General features: G+C 47.0%; 1 protein-coding gene across 1 annotated transcript in view; it reads left to right on the top strand.

The window, feature by feature from the left end:
• The window catches only part of LRP4 (LDL receptor related protein 4), a gene marked incomplete at both ends in the record, with an annotated part of 81,826 nt that overhangs the window by 48,022 nt on the left and 16,926 nt on the right, over positions 1-16,878 (top strand). The window contains 13 exons of the mRNA XM_080344929.1: positions 3,506-3,622; positions 5,673-5,786; positions 6,230-6,346; positions 9,619-9,747; positions 10,085-10,204; positions 10,335-10,460; positions 12,772-12,897; positions 13,319-13,453; positions 13,597-13,722; positions 14,761-14,991; positions 15,285-15,441; positions 15,804-16,021; positions 16,354-16,530. Coding sequence (XP_080201055.1) covers positions 3,506-3,622; positions 5,673-5,786; positions 6,230-6,346; positions 9,619-9,747; positions 10,085-10,204; positions 10,335-10,460; positions 12,772-12,897; positions 13,319-13,453; positions 13,597-13,722; positions 14,761-14,991; positions 15,285-15,441; positions 15,804-16,021; positions 16,354-16,530 — 1,893 coding nt within the window. The remainder of the gene's footprint in view (positions 1-3,505; positions 3,623-5,672; positions 5,787-6,229; positions 6,347-9,618; positions 9,748-10,084; positions 10,205-10,334; positions 10,461-12,771; positions 12,898-13,318; positions 13,454-13,596; positions 13,723-14,760; positions 14,992-15,284; positions 15,442-15,803; positions 16,022-16,353; positions 16,531-16,878) is intronic.

Raw genomic sequence — 16,878 nt, 5'->3', positions numbered from 1 at the left:
CGTGCCGTTACCTAAAGGGGGTGTACGAGAAAGCTGGAGAGGGACTTTTTACAGGGACATGTAGTGACAGGACAAGGGGTAATGGCTTTAAACTGAAAGAGGGTAGGTTTACATTAGATCTAAGGCAGAAATTGTTCACCATGAGGGTGGTGAGGCACTGGAACAGGCTGCCCAGAGAAGCTGTGGATGCCCCATCCCTGGAAGTGTTCAAGACCAGGTTGGATGAGGCTTTGAGCACCCTGGTCTAATGGAAGTTGTCCCTGCCTGTGGCAGGGCAGTTGGAACTAGATCATCTTTAAGGTCTCTTCCAACCCAAACAATTCTGTGAGTCTATGATTTGTATGGCATGTATTGTTCTTCTGACCATTGACACTTGCTGTCTGCTGGGGTGGGAATTAGGTCCTCCTTTGTATGTGGCAGTTTCTGTTTTGCCCTCTTCCCTCTGCTCCCCCTCACCTGTGCTTAAAGCTCAATTTTTATGTTTAGGGGGAGTATGAAATTGGCTGAACTGCTCCCTGTAGGGGTGGAATTTCATTCTGACCATTGTCAGAAGAACATGGAAGTGTGGCTTTTAAAATCAGTTAAAGCAGTAAAATACACTTAGCAAGTTGTATAGCTGTTCCATGATGTCAGGACAAAATATAGTGGAGGTTGTTTAAATGTCCCAAGTGTGACCTCTTAACTTTTGAATTTTCTCTTAACTTCAAATTTCCAAACACTTTGGATGTATTTACAACAGTACTAAACATTAACTCAGGACTAGTGTTATGCCCTCAGATTTAACTCCATAGGAATAAAACTCATCAAAATATGAAGTAATAAATGTCAGGCAGAAGAACTGAATAATAACAGCCCTAGAGCAAAGGGCTGTAGGAAGGCAGTGAAGCCTGCTCTGTTTAGAAATAGAAGGAAATGCAGGAATGTTTCTATGTGGGCAGTTTGCTTTTTAGTGGGGAAAAGGGATTATGGATTGGAAAGGCAGAGATGGGAAGGGGGGGTTAGGACGAGACTGCCCCCGTGTTAAAGCTGCTGCCAGAATCTCTTGCATTTTCCTTTGAGGCATCTGTTTGTGACCATTATTAGATTCAGGTTATGAGTTTACGTGGATCCCTGCCTTGATCCCATTGGCAGTTCCTCTGTTCTACGAGACATCAGCCTTCATTCATTAGTTTGGGGTTTGTTTTTTTTTTGTCTTAAATGGATTCATGTTCTTTCTTTCTTCTTTAAAAGAGAAGTTCAGCAGAAAGGGATTTATCTCCCTCCTGGTGTTGTCTGGCCTGGCACACACTTGCTGTCTGCTGGGGTGGGAATTAGGTCCTCCTTTGTATGTGGCAGTTTCTGTTTTGCCCTCTTTCCCCTGCTCCCCCTCCCCTGTCCTCAAAGCTCAATTTTTATATTTAGGGGGAGTATGAAATTGGCTGAACTGCTCCCTGTAGGGGTGGAATTTCATTTTGTGTCGTTACCTCATGAAGGGATGCAGCAGTTCAGTGGGATAATGGTATCAACTCTGAACCAGCGCTAATGGCCTAACCCTCTGGGAGCCTGAAGAATTCTCCCCTGGAGAGTCAGCATGCAAATTCCCTTCCAGGCGGCTCCTGTGCAGTCCTTTGGTGATTAGTCACGCTGGGACCAGGGAGAGCAGACAGAAAAGCATATGCTGGGGGGATGGTCTTAGTCCCGAAACTGCAGCTGAGGCCAGGGAAGGTTTGCTCAGTGTGCAATATATGGAAGTTGTGCTGGGGGGAGAAAGGGCTGGTCTGTGGGACTGACCCTCGGAATCCAAAGTCTGTCTTGATTTTGTTCGGAAGCAGAGTTTGGGAACTGGAGTGTTTTCCCCTTCTGCCTGCCCTGAGGTGCAGCAGCACAAGGGTGCTCACAGAAAGCACTCTGTAAGGAAACTGGTCAGCCATTGGAAAACCAGGGTGCTGTCGAATCTGTAATGAAAATACTGATTTGTGTGCTTCCCTCTGTGGGGCCTAGAAGTAGCTGGATCTGACATGGCCATGTCTCCACATGGGGCATCCTGGACATGACAGGAAGAACCTTTTCCCAAGGGCCAGTGCCAGATTCTGTATTTTGTCGCCTAGTGGAGGGTTCAGCATTGAGAGCAGTGGTGTCTGCAGTGATGTCTTCTCACATAGAGAGATGACTATGCCTGCCATACTGCAGGAATGGCTCATCCAAATTTGTGGTTAGGAAAAGAGATATCCAAGCAAGTCTGAATTTAACTGCACTAGTGTATTCTTAGGGTGTGAGGCTTTTAGGACAGGCCCTTGGTGAGAAACGTTGGTGGACTTGCTATAGAGAGCAGTGAATGATTCTGTATAGCATAATCTGTGCTGCTTTCACAGGATGTTGACAGCAGTCCTGAGCCAAGGGGAAACTGAGGGTTGAGGAAGCTGCAAAAGCTGAAAATGTGAATATTTGTTCTCATTATTAAATCCTCCTCCTTGTGTGTGTGGCTGCTGTCTTCACCTTCTTCTTTTACTGCCCCCTCCCCCTTGCGCTCCTGCCTCTGGGATAGCGTTGGCAAGGGAAGAAGTAGCAGCATAGCAAAGGAGGGCTGGCCCGCCTGGTGACAGATGGGAGATGCTGTCGGCAAGCTGGGCTGGGATGAAAGGCTTTCAGGCACTGGCCTCTCCAGCCCTCGCCCCTTCGCATTGCTGAGCAAACGTTGTTCTTTGGAGAGCACACCTGCCAGGAACAGTCTTGTGCAGACCCTTCCCTACCACAGCTGGCAGCATTTAAAAGCATGAACCTCCCAGGGCTGAGTGTTCCTCTCATCTGTGGGGGGAAGGACAGGGCTGATGCTCCCCCTTGAATTCCAGCTTTGTGGCTCCAGGCCTCTTCGAACACTGTGGATTTGTGGTTTCACTCCATTGCCAGCAGGCTCCTGTGTAGGCAAGCATCATCCCATGTCTGCCACCTTCTGCCACCTCTTCTGAGGACCTCTGTTGCCCATGCCTGAGGCATAGCTCATTATCCCCAGCAGTGGATTCCTGCCTCTAAGCTGCTTCTTGCAGGTTTGCTAGACAAAACCGAAGGCAGAGTCCCTGTGCTGGAACACGTGTTGTTTCGTGTACCTTGCAAAATCCTGTCCCCAAGAACATTGCTTCTGATAGTTCTCACTTTAAAGAGTTTGCTGTGTAATAGAAACAGGATGGACTGCACTGGGAAGCGTTCAGGAAAGATGTTGATAATGTAATTTGGCTTGTTATAAAACAAGTGCAGTTATGGGAGGACAGCAGGCTCAGGGATGAAAGAGGAGAAAGGAACTCAGTGGGGGAATTGTGGTGGCTACTTTATTTTGGAAAGGTTAGAGATTCTCTGGGGAGGAGAGACTGCCAAGCTATAAACCTACCCTGGCCACCCATCTGAGGTACAGCTCTTCCTCATGATTTGAAATTGTATGTCTTTTGTTTCTAAGACGTGTAGGAGGGAAGGAACTTTGCTTTCAGGAAGGAAGCTGGCTGCAGGTCCGTGAGATGCTTCTTTGTTGTTGCAGTGCTGCCCACTTGCTCCCCCTTGGACTTCCACTGTGACAATGGGAAGTGCATCCGCCGGTCGTGGGTCTGCGATGGAGACAATGACTGTGAGGATGATTCTGATGAACAGGACTGCCGTAAGTCACCTCTCTGAGGGGAGAGGGTGGGCGCACTGCCTGCCTGCCATGGCTGGGGAAGGTTGACCCTTTTTATTACAGGAATGTAAGAATTTATCCACTGAATCAGACCTTTGGCTTTTCTAATAAGCGATATCCTGCCTCTGCCAGTGGTGTGTAAGCCCTGCTACCTTGGCACCTGGCTTGCTGTTCAGCTGTGTGTCCTGGGGGAGGGGTTGCTTCTCCATTCAGCTGGAGAACCGTTTATGCCCTGCAGCCTTGCTAGTTAATGTCCCATGAAGCACTTCCCTGAGCTGAGCTCTTCATGTCCTCTCCTGTTCATGGAAACACCTAACCCCTGCCAAATCCTTCTGAACTGCCTGTCTGGCTGACTTCCTGTGGCCTCAAGTTCCACTGTCTGACTTTTCTGCTGTGCCGGGCTGTCCTCAGCATCCTCTGCCTCCAAACAGAGCTCTCTGGGGAGAGGAGGGTGCTGTAGGGATGCTGCCCACAAAGACCAGTTACCCTGAAAGCTGATGGTCTGCTGCCATATGAGGAGCCATTTTCAAGTGAGCTGCCATGGCAGGCCACTGGCTGTGGGCAATGCCTTTGTGCTTCTACAGGTTATTTAAATGGAGAGAGGGAATTTTGCTTGAGTCTCTGGAGTTCAACCACCTCCTTGCTGTTGTCCTCAACACGAAGGGAATACTTGTGGTTGGCTTCCATTAGCAAAAGCTGTTCAAAGATATGGCTTTCCTTCTCCACAACAAATTGTCAGGTCTGTACTTGGCAGCACGTGCCAGAGAACCAGTATGTCACCGGAACTCGAGCTTCAGCTTCTCTGAAGCTGCACTGGTTGCTAGGACTGACATCAGGCTGCAGTTAGGAGCAGAAGTGTTCTGCCGTTTAGTTGAAATGTTTGCAGCTGCTTAATAAGCAGTACTCTACAGCCCTTGAATTTCACAAAAGTTGTGTGCATGGTGCTCCAGAGTGGAGCTCTGAGGGAGGAACCGCATCTCAAGAAATACAAAAATAAACCTCTTGGCTGTAAAGTATTCTGTATCCAATACTTGCATGGAAATGAATTTACTTTTTGATCAGTATGCCTCTGATGTTTGCCTGCCCTTTTGGGCACAGGGTTGGGAAGCAAGGTTCGGTGGTCTGACATCCTCTGTGATGCTCTGGATCGCAGGACCAAGCTTAATTTTCCACCCTATTCAAAGACTTTCATGAAAGAAAAGGTGTGTAGGTCTAGATCTGTTTGGTCTTCTGTTTTTCAGAAGAAGTTGGAATGCCCTCATATCTAAGACAACAGTGGAGAAGGGTGTGATCAAAAGATTTGGAGACTAATGAAAGAAGGAAGGCAAGGTTCTGTGAATAAGAGACTCCTAGGGGGTTGTTCAGACTAACACATAACCATAGAAGGGTTTCTGTTGGATTGAGCTCCTCAGGTGCTAATTTTGCAGTCTCTTTCCTTTCCTTACTGGTCTGCAGACAAGCTGCCTTAGAAGACTGGCAAAGAGGATGGAATGAGACTGCAAATACCGAGGCATTCAGAAGAGGAAGTTTAAATTTTCTCTCTCTTTTCAATGAACATTTCCTTTCCTTTGAAGATAGCTTTGGCATTGTTGTGAAAAGTAGGTGGAGATATAATTCTGCCAGCAATTATTTGTTAGATAATGATAGGGACTGTTAAATCCTTTTAAAAGAGGCCTGCACTGCCTTTTTTTTTTTTGTGCAGGGATCTCTTGAACCTGGCTTGGGGCTGTGCTAGAATACCACCACAGGGTGCGTGTGTCCACCGGTACCTGTTCCAGAACTTCCTCCAACCCATGTTCTCAAGTTTTAGAACCTGCTGTACTATTGACTTGCAGATGGGGTGGAAGAGAGACACTCAAGAAATCTCACAGTAGCCCTCCGGGTATTGTTAGGGGATGCAGAATCAGCTCTCCAGCATCGCTGTGTCCTTGGAGGCTGATGTTACTTTGTTTGTAACATGTCACAGATTTTGTGTTCTCCAAGGTAAATCTTCTTGCCTTGCCTTCACCTTCTCTCTGTTGTGTCCCTGCAGCTCCACGGGAGTGTGAGGAAGATGAGTTCTCATGTCAGAATGGATACTGCATCCGCAGCCTGTGGCACTGTGATGGTGACAACGACTGTGGTGACAACAGCGATGAGCAGTGTGGTGAGTGATGTGGCCCCACAAATACTGCCCCGCCAGTCTGTTAAAAGGGGTTGCACAGACTCCAACTTGTGCAGTTCTAGGATCCCCTGAGCATGGTGGGTGCTCGCAGCTGACTTGGCTGGGCTGGGCTTGGGGAATGTTCTGTTCTCAGGGCTGGCTGCTTGGGATCTCAGGCTGTGTATCTTACCTGCCAGGCAAAAATCACTTGAGACTTGTTATTCCTTGACATACCGTTGTGAAGTCCTGTGAATTCCTTTTGAATCCAGCGCTCTGTCAGTTAAATGAACAGTGATGGTTTTGCTCAGGCACTGCATGACATGGGTATATATGGTTTAATGAGCGATCTTGTTTGTGGGTGCCCTGGGAGCTTCAGGAGCATGATGTGGTTGTTTCCTGGATTGCTGAGAAAAGCCAAGACTTTGTTTGTGTTGCTGTCTCTGCAGATATGAGAAAGTGCTCCGAGAAGGAGTTTCGTTGCAGTGATGGTAGCTGCATAGCCGAACACTGGTTCTGTGATGGTGACACAGACTGCAAGGATGGCTCGGATGAAGAGAATTGCCGTAAGTGCTCTCCTTGCTTTGTAACCACAGGAAATAGCCCTTTGGACCTGCTTCTGTCTTGGGGTTTGGCACGTTTTCTGTAGCAGAGATCAAAAACGAGTTAGTCCTGCCTGTACTGGCAGCTATGCTGCCTTCTGTTGCCTACCCCAGAGGGCACAAGAGAATGGTATATCTCTTGTGTTACCTCACAGGCATACTTCATTTGTGCCTGGCTGCTTCTCTGTTCTTTCCCATGGCTGTGTGACCTTGAGTGAGAGCAGGAGGCTTATGCTTTACTGAATACAGTTCTATATAAAACTGTGGGAGTTGGAGGGCAGGGGGGAAGGGGAGAAAACTATTCCCTTCTTTTTCGTCTTGTCTGATTCCTGCCTGAAATTTCTGGGGGGGTTCTGCCCACTGACAGCATCCTCAGGGACTGCACATCCCCAGCTGGCACACTGTAGGGGCTGCCTGCCTGACCAGCCTTGCTTCACTCGGATGCTTTATGCAGGATGTCGTCCGAAAAGGGCCGATAGGACAAGTGCGCTGGAAGCTGATGTGACTGATGGGAAAGGGGGGCTGTGAGAGCCCACGGCAGTTGTTTTTTCCTCCACGTTTACAGGCTTGTAGCAAGTGGGACAGGGGTCTATTATGTCCCTTCCTAACCGCCACCGCCTCTCTCCCATGTCTGTGAGAGTGCTGTCAGTGTCTGTGGAGGTTGCAGTGGTCCCTTCCCCCACCCTGCTCTCAAAGGCATTTTGCAGAATTTGTTCTAGATAGCAGGAAACTTCAAAAGGCTCTGGGAGGGGGATCAGGGCCGCCAGCTCCTGAAGGGCAGGGGGAGTGGATGCATGGGGGAGTTTGTCTTTTATCTCTCCAGATAATGAGAGTTGGCAGGGAGCCAGGGGCTGCAAACGTTTCTGAGACAGGAAAGGGCTCTAAGAGGAAGCCAACCTCTCTGCCTCTCCGTTCCCCCTCTCCCTTTTTTGCTCCCTTGCCTGTCACTACCCCACAGGCCACGAATAGGCCCTGAGGAAGGGAGGGGAGATAGTTCAACCTTGCTTCCTATGGGAGTGGAGGGACACCCAGAACTGGCACCTCTGCTTCTCTGAGCTGGAATGCTTCTTCAGTCCTGTCTGGCGGTTGTCTCTATTAGACATTTTAAGTAACTCAGTGAGAAGCTGCTACCTCCCTTTCTCTTATCTTCCTCTATGTGGTTGTCATCTTTTCCTTATCACCAGTCCTTCTTGTCGTTCATCTAAGACAAGGTGGGACTATGCTGTTCTTCTGTGTGTGTTGTTTTTGTAGGGTTTTTGTGTTTCTTTAGGGGATGTGTGTTATAATTGAATCACACTACATGAGAATTTAAGTCACTGACTTCGTTTTTTCCTCAAGGAGGCACAAACACTCCTTTCAGGCTCTTTTGGTGAGGCACATGTTAACACACGTTTTAGTATCCAGCCACCGGATTCTCATTGAACTAAAGCTCTTACTGCATGCATGCAGGCTGTGCCCACTACTTCAGGTTGGAGAGGCAGGTGTAGTTCACTTCTCAGACTGTCAGTGTTTCTTTTCCCATTTGTTTAATGCATTTCTTCTCAAAGGTCCTTGGTTGGAAGACTCATATGCCTGAAACATGCAGTTAATTCTCTGGACAGTCAGAAGAGGTGTCAGATTCTGTTGCGTAGGCTCAAAATATTTTTCATCCTTTCCCACGTAGTGTACTGTTGAACAGAGAACAGTGGACAAATCCTTGACTTTGGGTTTTGTTTTTTGGGCTTTGCCCAGGGTCATCTGTCTGGCAGTGCTCCTTTCTGATAAGGCATGGTTTGTTTTGGTGACAACTTGAGAGAAAAGGGCGGAGGGAAATCCTGAAAGGTCAGGTGCAGAGCTGGGCACCTTGCTGCTCGCTTGCTTTCTTAGGTCTTCAAGTGCTTCTTTCTGTTAAAATTTTGAAGCAGTCATTCCATACTTGAACCTTACGTTCTGACATGAAGTTCAGTAAGGTCAAGTGCAAGGTCCTGCAAAGTCAGGACATTCCCAAGCACAAATACAGGCTGGGTGGAAAATGGACTGAGAGTGATTCTGAGGAGGAAGTCTTGGGACTGTTGCTTGATGAGAAGCTCAACATGACCCAGCAAAGTGCACTTGCAGCCCAGAAAGCCAACCATATCCTGAGCTACATCAAAAGAAACGTGACCAGTAGGTCAAGGGAGGTGATTCTCTTCCTCTACTCAGCTCTCATGAGACCCCACCTGGAGCACTGTCTTCAGCTCTGGGGCCCCCAACATAAGAAAGACATGGACCTGTTGGGATAAGTCCAGAGGAGGCCATGAAGATGATCAGAGGGATGGAGCACCTCTCCTATGAGGACAGGCTGAGACAGTTTGGGTTGTTCAGCCTGGAGAAGAGAAGGCTCCTGGGAGACCTTATAGCAGTCTGCTGGTACCTGAAGGGGACGTATAAGAAAGCTGGAGAGGGACTTTTTACAGGGACATGTAGTGACAGGACGAGGGGTAATGGCTTTAAACTGAAAGAGGGTAGGTTTACATTAGATCTAAGGCAGAAATTGTTCACCATGAGGGTGGTGAGGCACTGGAACAGGCTGCCCAGAGAAGCTGTGGATGCCCCATCCCTGGAAGTGTTCAAGACCAGGTTGGATGAGGCTTTGAGCACCCTGGTCTAATGGAAGTTGTCCCTGCCTGTGGCAGGGCAGTTGGAACTAGATCATCTTTAAGGTCTCTGCCAACCCAAACCATTATGTGCTTCAATGACATGCCTCAGTCCTTAATATAGAGCCACCTTTATAATATTTTTTCCATCTGTTTTTGTATCTACTTTTTTCAGTTTCAGTAAACACTTTAAACACTTTCTAGAGGGCACTAAAACATAGCATCTCAAGCATAAGATGGAAGGGGACACTCTTGGATCCTTTTTATTGCTTTCCCATCAACCTTTCTTCGTAGCTGTTTCCTTCTCTAGAGCTTAATGGCTATTGAAAAGTTAGTGTTTATAGACTAACATCCTATGTATTTTTTAATATTTTGAAATTATTTTTAGTGAATTGTCTGCACAGGTGGTGTTATATATAGGTTTACCCTGCCCCTCAGTGAAGCACAAACATTATTTTCAATAATACAAGTCATGCAGAACTATGCAGAAGTGGCAAGTAATTTCCAGCACCTTTCCATTGAATACTTGCTAGTCCATTATTGGACTGAGAAGGTTGCATCTGAACTGCATTGTACCTTGTCACATCAGGCTTTTTTTTTTTCCTTTGATTCCCTTGTTAGCATCAGATGTTCCAGCTGCCACTTGCAGTTTGGAAGAGTTCCAGTGTGCGTATGGACGCTGCATCTTGGACATCTACCACTGTGATGGTGACGATGACTGTGGGGACTGGTCTGATGAATCTGACTGCTGTAAGTTAGTGCGGGGTGATACACTGGTCCAAGCATCTGAGCTGCAAACCTAAATGGATTTTGCATTGGCTGGGGGAGAATTGCAGTGTAGACAGCAATCAAATTGTTTACACATAAGCTGGCTCTTTCATTATTTTTTTTTTAACTCAGGAAACTGAGATAGTGATGGGAACTGTGTAGTTAGCACACTGCTGTGTACTGGAATTAAAGCAGTTTCCAGGAGGAATCCATTCAGGACCAAGTTCCCCAACAGTGGAGTGTAAGGGTGGTATTGAGGGGCATTGGGGTTGTTACGTTGGTCTGAGTTTGCTCTTTGTATTCTTTACCATCTCTGCAGCATCTCACCAGCCTTGTCGCTCTGGAGAGTTCATGTGCAACAGTGGCTTATGCATTAACGCTGGCTGGAGGTGTGATGGAGACTTCGACTGTGATGACCAGTCAGATGAGAGGAACTGCAGTGAGTGCTGGGAGCTGGTGGGAAGTGTTCAGATTCTGTGAATGTAGAAGAGTGTTTGGGACTTAGCTTGGGAATTGTGTCTCTTCTGATCGTTCTTGCTCATCTACTGTTCTTTTTTTTTGTCCCTCAGCTACGTCAATGTGCACAGCTGACCAGTTCCGCTGTAAATCAGGACGCTGTGTCCGTCTGTCCTGGCGTTGTGATGGGGAAGATGACTGCTCTGACAACAGCGATGAGGAGAACTGTGAGAACACAGGTTTGGCCTGCTCCCTTGCTGCTTATAGCTAATGTTTCCATCCTGGAGGTAACAGGTAGCAAAGTCTCTTTTGTATTGCTTCATCAAGTTCAGCCAAGAGTTTCAATCCTTCCCAAAGAGTGGGATCTATGGGCTGTCTTATGTGCTTGCAAACAGGTGCAGGTCTGTGTGCTTAAACTAACTTAAATGGTGGTGTTTTCTGGTGAAATATCAGATCCCCGTATCTTCCGATCCTGTCCCCACACTGTGAATTACCACAGAGCTGTGAGACTATTCTATTCAGACCTGGAAACTTGAATAGTGTGCAAAGTTGCTACCTTTGTCAGATGGACTATGTCGAACTCGTGCCTTCTGATAGTTCTGAGTAGCTTTCATATTGCCTTGTGAAATTCCCAAACAATTCTAGCAGGCAGTGGAATCAAAAAGGGCATTTTGTGAAGATAAAGGATAAAGCCTTTGTTTTAGAGGATGAGAGTGTCAGCTTCCCCCCTTGATATTTGCTCAGGAGTCTCTCTTTTTCTAGTAATCATTTTGCATATAGTCATTTCTTCGTATAATAGTGTTTACGGAGAAGAGTTTCAACAGACCCTAGTGTTATGGTAGGATTCAAGGAATGTCTAGAACCTTCTATTAAATCCTTCAGGATGTCTGTAGGCCTTCTTGAGGAACAGTGTGTGCTGGTCCATGGATTCACCCCAGTGACTGAAGCCCAGCTATGCATCAGTGTATTTTTTGATCAGTGTGTTTTAAACAGTGGGTTTAGGGGTGACAAAAGGGATTTGTGAAACTATCCTGGTGTTCTGGCCTGTTGAGGAGGGGAGAGTGGGTGTTCTACAAGGACAGCTGAGCTCAGAGGACCTGGAGAGGGACACTGTGTAGTCATTTGAGAGCAGCTGCTCTAGATTGGTCAGCTGTCATGACCACCAGTGTGTAGTAAATGGTGGTGATCCTGGAAAAAACAACTGTACTTAAGGACAAGCCCGTAACCCTGTTTCCTCCTCCTGATAACAAAGGTATTTAGAGGTGTGGAAAGAACAGTCAACACCCAGAAGCCAAGTCAAACTTCCAGAGCTGCTGAAATTCAGCCCTCTCCACCTGGAACCAAAACCAAGGTGGTTGAGTGCAGCAGTTGTTATTGTAAGGTTAAGTTGTGCAGTTCTGCATTAGGTCTCTGGTGATAGCAGAAAAAAAATTAACTTGGGACTTCCAAGCTGTATGTGTGCTGGCTCACCTAAGCAAAATAGTGTGCTGTCTCAAAGTCTGCAGCAAGAGCTAAAATGCTGTCACCTCTTGCATTTAGAGCAGAATTATATTTTTGTTGGCCAGAGAGAGAAGATTCCTAGAATACTAGGAGATCAGCTGATGTAAGGATCTTTATGTTCAAGTATGAGAAATGCAGTGTGAGTTTCAGGATCCTTCATATAAAGCATTACTGTGCTCTGAAAAGTGAATCTGCATGTGATTTGGTTTTATGTTCCTTGTTGGTGTGTCTGTTAGTTCTTATTTGTACTTGCTGTTAATCTCACAACTGCCCTTTTCCATGCTGCTTACAGGCAGTCTGCCAATCTCATTGTTTCCTTGCTGATAACTGTATTGTTCTGTTGTCTCCCTAGGATTATCAGAGGGTGGAAATCACTAACCAAGTCAGCTTAAGAAGTATAAGAAGTAAGAGACAACAGGACAGTGCAGTTATTGCTGAAGAAGCAATCAGATTGGCAAAGTCCTTACAAACAGTATTACTTTACTTACAAGAATTCTGTAGAGTCTCCCTGCCAACAGCAGAAGTTGAAGCATGTAGCTCATGTGTGAAATCCTGTTGCCTGAGCTCAGATTTCAAGGATGCGTGTAAATCTCATTCCAGGTCTGTCACAGTGCAGTTAGGGCTGGACAAGACACTCATTCCTAGGCAGGTTTAAGATCCATAGCCATGGTGACACATCAGATGATTAAAGTGAGGAACTGACTCTGCTCTTGCACATTCTGAGTAGGGTTGTAGAATCTGGAACCAAAGGGAACTAAGCCAAGACCTTCCAGTCATTCTGAGATAAACTAAATAGCTGAACTTTCCAATAAAACAACATTGGACTCAGTCTGGAGGAGAGTTTGCAAGCCTCCAAATCAGCATAAAGATATGTGGAGCAGTAAAATGTGCAAGATGAGCTGAATTCAAGGAAAGAGGAAGTAATGGATTTGTGCTCATATATAAAGTGTGTAACGAATCTTAGAAAATGTTCTAGATCCTTTTCTTTAACATGACTGTTGCCCCATCAGTAAGCTGTGGTGTGTTTATTTTTCCCTTCTTATATTGCAGGAACCCCTCAGTGTGCCCCAGACCAGTTCCTGTGTGGGAACGGGCGTTGTATTGGTCAGAGGAAGCTGTGCAATGGAGCAAATGATTGTGGAGATGGCAGTGATGAGAGCCCACATCAAAACTGCCGTAAGTCCTCCAGGTTCAGTCCTAAATATAAATGGAGGCACTGTGATGTGTGGGAGTCTATCTGTTGTTGCTAAAGGATGTGTATAAGGAAGAAAGCCTGGGCTGTGATAATGGGAGAGAAGTGAAGACTGAGGAAAAAGGCCTTGGTGGTTTTGCCAATTACATACTGCAGACGAGGAATAATGGGGAGAAGATTATGATCTCAGGTATCAAAGTTTGTCCGCAGAGACAGTGAAGCCTAAAAGCGTAGTATTCTGAGCTTCATTGTCGCCTTTAGTTATGGCCTGCAGGGGAGAGTTCCAACTGTGTCCTCCCCCTCTTGCTCAGCCTGTTCTGAAGGGCAACTGCTGCCTGACAGCTGAGAACACAAGCAGCTGCCTTGTGGTTTCAGCTCAGTTATCTTTATGTGTTCCTTTCACAGGTCCACGAACAGGGGAGGAGAACTGCAATGTTAACAATGGTGGCTGTGCTCAGAAGTGCCAGATGGTACGAGGGATGGTGCAGTGCACCTGCCACACAGGTTACAGGCTCCTGGAAGATGGCCGATCGTGCCAAGGTGGGTTTTTGGAGCTGTAACCTCCTCCCTACTGCTTTGATGTGCCTGAAGTTGATAGCTATGATAGGGTGCAAATCAGGGCATGGAAGCAGAAGCAGGCTGTTGATGATCTCGTGGTAACTTTCTCCCTTTGTTACATGCAGATGTGAATGAATGTGCTGAGGAAGGTTACTGCAGCCAAGGCTGTACCAACAGTGAGGGAGGCTTCCAGTGCTGGTGTGAGCAAGGCTACGAGCTGCGACCTGACAAGCGTAGCTGCAAAGCTCTAGGTAAAGAGAAGTTCAACCTTATTCTGGGAGGGGGGCATGTGTGTGCATTGGTCCAGTTCTCATAATTTTGTCGCTAAGGCTTCATTGGCAGAACTATGATGTTCACCAAACCAACATGTGGGGAAAAGGAAGTACCTGGATTTGTATTAGATATAGCCAGGTTGTTGGTGAATGCCTGTGAAAATTTTGTGTGATTTTGACCATGGAGAGATACTTCACTGTTTCTTTTCCCTGCCAGCAGAACAGCCTTTGCCTTCTTTTCCTAGTCCCTGGTCATTCCTGGTGACCTAGACTCTGGGACAATAACAACTTCCTGCCGTAGCGTCTGTTCAGGAAGTGTCTTAACCTTTCCAGTCAGTGAGGTTGTATCACACCTCCTTGTGATTTGACCCTTGATGCTGATCACCAGTCCTGAATGCTGTGAGTGGCTGCTATATGGGCAGGTGCTGATTTTTAAGGACACCTCTACACTTGTTTAACTTTATTCCTCAGTTCCTCTGATGTAGGAGTTGAGGAATTAGAAATTCCATTTAAAGAATTAAGGTTTAATTAGGAATTCCCATAATTAAATCCATAAAGGATGTTGACAGTGTTTACTTCTTTTTTTTACCTCTGCGGTGGAAGTACCTGCTGAGTTTATATTTTGCTGAGGCAGCTTTCAACTGTGTGTTGTCTGTGGTAGAGCATGTCTGTTAGTTTGGCTAGGAGATGGATATAAGAGAAGGAAACTGTAGTTAAGCTGCCAAGTGTGACTGCCTAGTAGTATGGTTTCAGAGGCTCAGGTGAGGCAGGCTTATGTGGGACCTGGAATTATCACTTCTTGCTGAGTGACCACTTGCCAAAAGGTTGAAAACTGCTCATCTTTGAGTTAGGACTGTGTATTGAGGATGTGAAAACAGCTGTCTTAACTGTTTTGCGCTTGGGAGTTTATTTCTTGTTGTCAGTACTGCAAAACTATGTTCTGGGACTTGGTGTGAAGGGAATGGTAGGTGGGACCCTATTGAAATACTCTAATGCTGTCTTCCCATATATTCTTAGGGCCAGAGCCAGTGCTGCTCTTTGCCAACCGAATAGATATCCGACAAGTGTTGCCTCATCGCTCAGAGTATACGCTGCTCCTGAACAACCTGGAAAATGCCATTGCCCTTGACTTCCACCACAGCAAGGAGCTGGTGTTTTGGTCTGATGTCACTCTCGATCGTATCATGAGGGCCAATCTGAATGGTAGCAATGTGGAAGAGGTGGTTTCCACAGGGCTGGAGAGCCCAGGTGCGTCACCACAAAAAAGGCAAAAATCTGGGGACTGACCCTGGTATGAGAATAGGGGTGGGCGGGTGTAGAAAAGTGGGTACTCAGCATTCAAAATGGAGTGCATCTCCCTGAGCAAGGGTATGGGTTGGCTAGAATGGGTGTGAGATTGATGTCTGCCTGGAGTTAATCTTGGCTGATGGGGAAAGATACAGGAGGACTGAATTGAGCCTCTTCTGAGGGAAAGGAAACTATTTTTCTGAGCAGATCCTGCTCCTGGTTTCATCCTGTGCTTAATTCTCCCCTGGAGATAGGTGGGCTTGCTATTGACTGGATCCATGACAAATTATACTGGACAGACTCTGGGACGTCTCGAATTGAAGTAGCAAACTTGGATGGCACTCACAGGAAAGTGCTTTTGTGGCAGAACCTGGAGAAGCCTCGAGCAATTGCCCTACATCCTATGGAGGGGTGAGTGAAAACTTAGGACCCCAGTGAGCCCTCCATGCAAGTGCTTCCAGGTGAACGGTGAAAACCCCATCATTGCTCACAAAGTCTACCTGTGAGTTCAAGCCTTCATTTTGTACTGCCAGTTTGGTGAACATGGCAATGTTGGGGGCCTTCAGAGCCTTAATCCTATTTTGGGCCCTTCAGGTTTCACCAGCCTGAAAGTGCTGAGTGTTATCTTGTTGGCTGATACTTCTCCCTTGGCTGTGACCCAGTCTCATGCTCAGGGTCACTGAACTGATATTGTTTTGCACGGATAAGGAGTGATGCTGGGTGCAGTATGTGGGACGTGAGTTTTCTAGCCTGTCTCTCCCTGCCTCCTCCAGCACTATCTACTGGACCGACTGGGGTAACACTCCCCGCATTGAGTATTCCAACATGGATGGCTCTAATCGGCGCATCATTGCGGATACACACCTCTTCTGGCCCAATGGACTGACCATTGACTATGCAGGACATCGAATGTACTGGGTGGATGCCAAACATCATGTCATTGAGAGGGCTGACCTAGATGGGCGGAACAGGAAGGCTGTTATTAGCCAAGGTAGAGTAACAGGACTATGTATGGGGAGTGCTCTCTGCAGTAGAGAAGACAGTTGCACAGTGCTCCTCTGAGTTTCAGAGATACTGGCTCCTGCTTCTGTGCTTGTCTCCTTTCACTGTGGGATGAATTCTGCCACCGCTGAGGGGGGTGGGGTTTGCTACTCAGTCTTCAGTGGACAAGAAGGAAGATTGTCTGTTATGTTAGTGTAAGCTGGATTTAAGTAGGTTGCCTGTGGCAAGGTTCAAGGGGTGGTGAAAGAGCTTTCCCTGAACTCCTGCTGTCCTGAGTCCTGTTGGACCTGATTATATCCCTGGATTAAATGTCTATTACAGGCCTCCCACACCCATTTGCTATCACCGTATTTGAGGACAGTTTATACTGGACAGACTGGCACACCAAGAGCATCAACAGCGCCAACAAATTCACAGGCAAGAACCAGGAGATCATCCGCAACAAGCTCCACTTTCCTATGGACATCCACACGCTGCATCCTCAGCGCCAGCCAGCAGGTAACTGCAGAGAGGGTAGAGACCCATTTCAGCTGCTCCATCTGCTGCCACCCACCCTATAAAGCCGGGGGATGGCAAGCCTGAACCCAGCCGAGCGACACATCCACTGCCTCCTTCCAGAGCTGCTGTGGAAATTGGTCCATCCGGCAGTTTAGTTGAGGTCCCTCAGCCCCGGTAACCTGGTGTTAGGTGTTACCACAGCTCCCCCTGCTGACACGTGGGAGAGGAGGCTTGTCAGTAAGAAATACTTGTGGCCTGTTTATGCAAGACCTGTTTTGGGAGGCAAAAAAAGTCATAAGTGGGCACTAGTAATGATTGACACGTCCCTTACTCCTCTTCAGTTGCTGT

This window comes from Nesoenas mayeri (assembly GCF_963082525.1).
Source record: "Nesoenas mayeri genome assembly, chromosome: 5".
NCBI lineage: Eukaryota > Metazoa > Chordata > Aves > Columbiformes > Columbidae > Nesoenas > Nesoenas mayeri.
This window is presented reverse-complemented; position numbering and strand designations above follow the sequence as displayed.